The 7262-nt window shown below is 55.4% G+C and overlaps 1 protein-coding gene across 1 annotated transcript in view; it reads left to right on the top strand.

The window, feature by feature from the left end:
• Positions 1-7262, top strand: part of APBB1 (amyloid beta precursor protein binding family B member 1) — a 24865-nt gene that overhangs the window by 8633 nt on the left and 8970 nt on the right. The window contains 4 exon segments of the mRNA XM_023746562.1: positions 186-920; positions 6629-6804; positions 6898-6954; positions 7037-7122. Coding sequence (XP_023602330.1) covers positions 200-920; positions 6629-6804; positions 6898-6954; positions 7037-7122 — 1040 coding nt within the window. The 5' untranslated portion in view covers positions 186-199.

Below are 7262 nucleotides of genomic sequence, written 5' to 3'. Positions count from 1 at the left end.
GAGTTAAGCTCAGTCATCCCTGTGGGAGAATAGCTCATACACAGGGCGCTGTGGGCTGGCCTGCTGAGAGTAAGGGAGAGGAGGAGCCGCAGGCACAGCCTGGGGCAGAGGCAGGGTGCTGCTATCCTGACCTGGAGGCTAAACATGGTCTTCCCTTTCCCCCCAACCCCCACCCTGCCCTGCAGGATCTGCCAAGGCCATGTCTGTTCCATCATCACTGAGCCAGTCGGCCATTAACGCCAACAGCCACGGAGGCCCCGCCCTGAGCCTACCCCTGCCCCTGCACGCTGCCCACAACCAGTTGCTCAACGCCAAGCTGCAGGTCACGGCCGTGGGACCCAAAGACCTGCGCAGTGCCATGGGGGAGGGCGGTGGGCCTGAGCCGGGCCCAGCCAATGCCAAGTGGCTAAAGGAGGGCCAGAACCAGCTTCGGCGGGCTGCCACGGCCCACCGTGATCAGAACCGAAACGTGACCTTGACCCTGGCAGAGGAGGCCAGCCAGGAACCTGAAACGGCACCCTTGGGCCCCAAAGGCCTGCTGCACCTGTACTCTGAGCTGGAGCTTTCTGCCCACAATGCGGCCAACCGAGGGCTCCGAGGACCCGACCTGATCATCAGCTCCCAAGACCAGGGGCCAGACGAGGGAGAGGAGAAGGCAGCGGGGGAAGCAGAGGAGGAGGAGGACGAGGAAGAGGACGAGGAGGAGGAGGAGGACTTGTCTTCTCCCCCAGGGCTGCCCGAGCCCCTGGAGAGTGTGGAGGTGCCCCCTGCATCCCAGGCCCTGGTAGACGGCCCCCGGGAGCACAGCAAGAGTGCCAGCCTCCTGTTTGGCATGCGGAACAGTGCAGCCAGTGACGAGGACTCAAGCTGGGCTACCTTATCCCAGGGCAGCCCCTCCTATGGCTCCCCGGAGGACACAGGTACCTTGTGGAGGTGACACGGGGAATGTGGGAGGGCCAGAGGGCGGAGGGCAGGCTTCTCCAGGCAGAGGCCGGGGCCAGCCTGGGGGTGAGTCCTCGGGCCACAGTAAGCCACGCCCAGGTTTTCCTGAAGGAAGCCATTCGGGCCTCAGAGACTGCTTGGCCACATTGACCAGTCCGTCCGTCATGCACCCCTGACGGACAGTAGAGCAGGTCCGTTTATGGGGCATTTACCAGGTACTGGCCCTTGCTCAGCTCTATTGTATTTAGCCTTCACAGTGATGTGAAGTTGATACTATTTTGTGCCCATGTTACAGAGGACAAAACGAGGCCTGGAGAGATTTAGTAGTTTTCCTAAAATCCCAGAGAGTCTGAGATCACAGTAGAACTGAGATCTAAACCAGGTCTGAGTCCAGGCCTGAGCTCTGGGCCCTGTGCTAGCCTGCCGCCAGTGCACACAGCACAAGGAACCAGGGCGCCTTGGGCCAGTCTTTGACTTGCTTGGGAGGGAGCAGCAGCACCTCTCCACAGAGGTCTCTTTGTAAAAACGGGGTGGGGGGGGGAGGTGTTGTGTGCAACACACTGGGCATTGCAGGGATCCTGTTTTGAATCCTTTGTATCTGGAATAGAATATTTACTAAGTTAGGAAGAATAAATATATACTTTTTGGGGAGCGTGGGGGAGAGGAAGAATAGATATTCAGATTCCAAGGATTGATCATTAAATGTGTCTCTTGGAAGTAAGTTGAGTCTCCACATTTGCTGATATCACATTTGTGGAGATGCAGACAGACCTGAGAGCACAGGGCAGAGTGAGTGGGCTGTAGCCACAGCTGGGCGTGTGGTGGATGGGGGTGTAGGTAAAGATTAGGAAAGACTCCCCTGCATCAGGCAGCAGGCACCACACCCAGACTCCAAACGGTGGAACCTTTGCAGGAGGCATGTGGTTCCGATGAGCCAAGGGCAGTACGCTGTGCCCTTTCAAAACTCTTATTATGGACACTTTCAAACATATGCAGAAGCAGAGGGAATAGAATAATAAACCTGACTTACCTAGGACCCAGTTTCAACAGTTTTCAACACCTGCCTAGTCTTGCTACATCTGTACCCCCACCTACTCCTGGGCCCCAGCCTAGGTTATTTTGAAGTAAACATTTCATCCATAAATGTTTGCCTATCCATTGTTTTAAATTTTATCCTCACTCGAGGATATTTTTTTCATTGATTTTTAGAGAGAGTAGAAGGGAGGAAGGAGGGGGGAGAAAGAGAAACATCAATTGGTTGCCTCCTGCACTGGGCTGTGGATTAAACCAGCAACTGAGATATAGCCCTTGACCGGGAAACCCATCTTTAGGCCAATGCTCTAACCACTGTGAAACCAGCCAGGGCAGTGCTTACATTTCTAAGAGATGTAACTCTTTTATTTATTTTTAAAATATATTTTTTATTGATTTCAGAGAGGAAGGGAGAGATAAAAACATCAATGTTGAGAGAGAATCATTGATCAGCTGCCTTCTGCACACCCCACACTGGGCATTGAGCCTGCAACCTGGGTTTGTGCCCTGACCGGGAATCAAACCATGACCTCCTGGTTCACAGGTTCATGCTCAACTACTGAGCCATGCTGGCCGGGCAAGATAAAACTCTTTTTAAAAATTCACAATACCATTATCATGTCTACAAAAATTTAGCAATACTCAATACTATCAAATATTCAGTCAATGTTTACATTTTCCCAGTTGCCTAATAAATGTCCTCCCTGCCTTTTAAAACACTTCTATTGTTTGAATCAATATCCATATAGGTCCAGACCTTTTGATGGTTGATATGTCTCTTAAAGTTTCTTTTGATCTATACGTGATCCCTCCACCTCTCTGTCTTCATTTCTGCCTGCGGTTTTTCAGTGGAAGCCGCGGTGGTGTTTGCCCTGGGTTTTGCATGGTTGGGACTTGCACATCCTCTCTCTGTGGTGGTGCTGAACATGTTCCCTTCCCCTGAGTTTGCCAGGAATTGGTAGTGAGTTCTAGAGCCGGGATCAGACTCAGATTTGAGAGTGTTTTTGCAAGAACCTTTTATAGGTGCCATTGAGTCCTTCTTTATCAAAGGCAACATCTGATTGCCTCTCTCCTTTGTGATGTTGTGGCCTTCGATGGTCGTTGCTTGGACCCCCTTTAAAGGGAACAGCTGCTCTTGCAGTCCAGCTCGTTGTTTGTAGGGTAGGGTTTGGGAAAATGTAGTCTCAATGGAGCCATTTCATGTAACTTTTCCAGGGAAACTGAAAACTAGATATTGATGTGAACTATCTCAATTTCTAAATGTTAACAGTCAATTCTGTTTTTTAAACACCTTGCAGGCCACACAAAATCTCTCTGAGGCTTGCACCCGTCCGCAGGTTGCTGTTTTGCAACTTCTGCCCCAAGGATGGGAGTCAGGCCAAATAATGAAGAGGGCTTGGTTGCTCAGGGCTCCTGGGATGGTTACTGTGGTAGCCACACCTAAGAACCTTCTGGGAGTAGGAGGATAGAACTGCTGGAGACCTGGGAAGGGTATGCAGGCATGGGCAGTGACCTTAGCAAGGGCATTGGCGTGGCAAGAGGAAGGTCAAGGATCACACTCTGGTGGAGACTGTGGAAATTGAGGGTAGCCATGTGGGGCCCGCCCAGGAAAGGGCCTAATGTTTTGTGATTGTGTTGCTATAAGCCTGAAAGCCACAGAGCAGTTCTAGACTCCTGTAGGAATGGGCTAGAATTAAGCAAAAATTATTTCTCCTTCCCACTTTAGTATCTCCACAAAGTTGTTGATTGACTGCATAAGTGAACGAATGAATGCTGAATGAATGAATGCACTCAGCTACCTGCGTGGGGTGCATACTCTGTGCCAGGCCTTGTCCTGAAGGCTGGAAATGCAGACTCCAAGGGACAGGGGTTCCTGCCCTCACACACTCCCAGTCTAGTGGGGAGACAGAAGTACAAGGTCAGAATCAGCATGGTGCTCTGGGATGGGGCAGTGCAGGAGAGGCATCTACCCCGCCTGTGTGTGGGTTTGGGATGCAGGGGTGGGGTGGGGTGGGTTCGTTTTAAGAAGTGACCTTTACACTGATGCCTGAGGGAGGAGTTGGTAATAGCCAGGTGAGGATGGGAGGGAGGGAGGCTGGGCTGGAGAATATGGGGGGCATGCCCCAAGCAGGGGGAGAGAGAGAGAGAGGAGGGGGTTAGGGGTGGTCAGAGATAAGGCTGAGAGGCAGTGGTTAGGGGCTCCTGACAGCACACAAACCTTAGGGGGAGGGGGTAGGATTTGGAGTCCATCTTGAGGGCGAGGAGAGGACAATAAAGAGTAATTTCATCAGCTGAGATTTCAGAACAGTCATTCGGGCTGTGGTGTGCAGCCCAGACGGGTAGAGACTAGACTAGAGGGAGGCCACTGACGCTGCTGCAATGATCCAGGTAGGAAATATGAGTAGTCTGGGTGATGGTGGTGATTGGGAGGTAGGGAGCGGTTGGAGGAGATGTGCCAGGCTCCAGCAGGGCCTCCCAGATGGTCAGGGCAGGAGAGCGGCCCCTCCAGGTCAGATCGGAAGGAAGAAGCTCTCTGAAGCAGGAAGGTACAGGCTGACAGGGACGGCCGATGGATTGGTGTGTGTGGCTCAGTCAGAAGATGGAGAATTCACCCCCCAATTCGAGAGGTGTATGACTTTCCGTGAAGACGTGTGTGGCTGTGGAGGGCATGGCTGCCCTTTGTGCTGATGTTCTTGGAAGGTTTGGCCTTTGAGCTCAGAAGGCGGTGGGAGGTCTCTGGAAGAGCAGGCATTTTAATTCCCTAGGGCCTGAGGGTGGGGATGGGTGAGGTGGGGCTGGGGGGGGGGCGGGGGAAGAGGTGGTTTTGGCTGCCTGGAAGGCTGGATGGGCAGCAAGAGCCCCTCCTCTCCGGGCCCACCTCAGTTGGAAGGTCAGGGTGGTGAGGCACCTGCCCAAAGAACTCTCACCTCAGGCGTGCAGCCACCGGTGGTGTAACCACGCCCACCCCCAGCCCCCTGGGCCTGGTTGCTCAGCAGCCCGGGTCTGGGGACTGACTGCCTGTCCCTCAGTGCTGCCTCTTGGACCAGTCAGGATTCCTGGTCTCCCTGGTAACGCGAAGCACGTCAGCAGACTGGGCGCTCCCAGCCGGTGCTGGTGCTGCGGTTGCCGAGGAGACGCTGCAGCCTAGCTGGGCCCTGGCAGGTGAGGGGGGTTGGTACTGGGAAGCCCCAAGCCCAGCCTCAAGCTTACTGGAGCCCATGCCCTCAAGGCCCGCTCTCAGACTCAAACTGTTGGGCAGGCTCTGGGGAGGGGAGGCATCCCTGGGAGCCTTGAAGCCACACCCTGATTGTGCTGAGCTCCAGGCTTGCAGGGCCCCAGGGGGCTGGGGTATTCCCAAGGGGCTGAGCCTCCTGGTGTCCCTAAGACGGGGCCTGACTGTGGCGCTGATGTGGTCACTGTGGGGTGGGGTGCGATGGGGTGGGATAGAGACTTGGGATTGGGGGAGGGGAGCCAGGATTGGAAAGAAAAGATGTGAGAAAAAGGGCTGGGGTCCCCTGAGCACCCTCCCTTCTCACCCCAAGAGGTCCCCTCCCCTGGTGGTCCCAGCCCCTCCCTAGTGAGCTCCAGGCGGAGGAGGATCTTTCCTGGCAAGCACTCTGCCCGGGTGAGAAGGGGGCGGGATGAGCTTTTCTCTGCAGCCCAGCACCAGGCTGTGAGCCCAGCTGGCTGGGCTGGAGGGGCTGTGAGGAGGGAGGGTGCAGTCAGGAGGGGCTGGGAGCGAGCGCCATGTTCTCCCAGGACTTTTTCCTGGCCATCATCCTGCAGGACAGCAGCCCAGGTGAGGGAGGGCAGGGGGCTGGGCGCGATGTGGGGTGGGGCTGGCAGGGAGGGCAGAGGCGGAGGAAGCATGAGCTGGGCCACAGGGTTGGAGTGGTGATGTCAGCAGGGATGGGGAGTGGGGGGAGAATGTACCGGTATGTCACAGGTGCGTGGTGTGTGAGCATGTGCACAAAATGTTTGCCTGCATCTGTAAGGGTCCGGGTGCGAGGTCTGCAGTGTCTGCATACACATAGCAGAGGGTGACATATGTTGTATGTCTGAAGTGCATTCAGAATGTGGTACCTGCACATGTGTTGAGGGTCATTGTGGGTGTGTTCTCTATACCTATGCGTGGCCGGGTTGGTTTATATATATATACCTACCTATGTGTGTGCACACCTCCGTACATGGTGTCTGCATTAGTATATGGCTAGAGTTGGTGTGTGTGTTTGCCCATTTTCTGTGCGTACATACCCTTGTGTTTGTGGTGGCTGCACAGGTGTGGAGTAGGGCTCGTGTGTCTGTGTGCACATGTGTGTGCAGGAGCTGCTAAGCATGTGCACCTGAGATAGGGATCTGTATGACAGGAGGTCACCTAAGCTCCCTCCCTTCTCTCTGCTCTCCTCCTTCCCCTAATATGGCCTCATTAGCCAGGAGCAGGGCCCAGGAGGAGACCTGAGCCGTGCTTCCTGCTGGGGTCCCCCCTGTGGTGACTCCAGACTGCAGGCTCTAGGAGGAAGCAGGAACCATGTTGTACTGGAGCCCTCCCCCCACCCCTTCTGGCCCACCATGGGGTCTTAGGGAGGGGCCTGGGCATAAGCACCGCTGCCTGCTTGTGGGGTGGGCAGACTCTCAGCAAGCCCCCACCTCGCAGATTCCTTCTGGAACCCCAACGCCTTCGAGACGGATTCCGACCTGCCGGCTGGATGGATGAGAGTTCAGGACACCTCAGGGACCTACTACTGGCACATCCCGACGGGGACCACCCAGTGGGAACCCCCTGGCCGGGCCTCCCCCTCCCAGGGGAGCAGCCCCCGAGAGGAGTCCCAGGTGAGGCTCACAGACCTGTTGTATTTTGGGGTGCAGGGGTGGTGCTGCTGGAGCAAGATGAGCCGCCCACTCACTGCTGCTGCCCCCTCCTAGCTCACCTGGACAGGCTTTGCCCACGGAGAAGGCTTTGAGGATGGAGAATTTTGGAAGGTGAGTGGGGGACCTGTTTCACAAAGGGGGCGCTGCAGAAGGGGCATGAGTTTGGTCCTGATTCCTCTCTCCCCTCCCCAAGGATGAACCCAGTGAGGAGGCCCCAATGGATCTGGGATTGAAGGACCCTGAGGAGGGCACGCTGCCCTTCCCGGCTCAGAGCCTTAGGTGAGTGGGAAGGCACGAAGCAGTGTGCTGGCAGTGGATGGGTGTATAAGGAAAAAAACTTGGGACAGCTCAATGTTGGGGGCCAGTGCCAAGTGTTGTCCATCTGCATGCAGGCCAGAGCCATTGCCCCAAGAGGAGGA

Source organism: Myotis lucifugus, unplaced genomic scaffold (genome assembly GCF_000147115.1).
Source record: "Myotis lucifugus unplaced genomic scaffold, Myoluc2.0 scaffold_695, whole genome shotgun sequence".
In the NCBI taxonomy this organism is placed as follows: domain Eukaryota; kingdom Metazoa; phylum Chordata; class Mammalia; order Chiroptera; family Vespertilionidae; genus Myotis; species Myotis lucifugus.
This window is presented reverse-complemented; position numbering and strand designations above follow the sequence as displayed.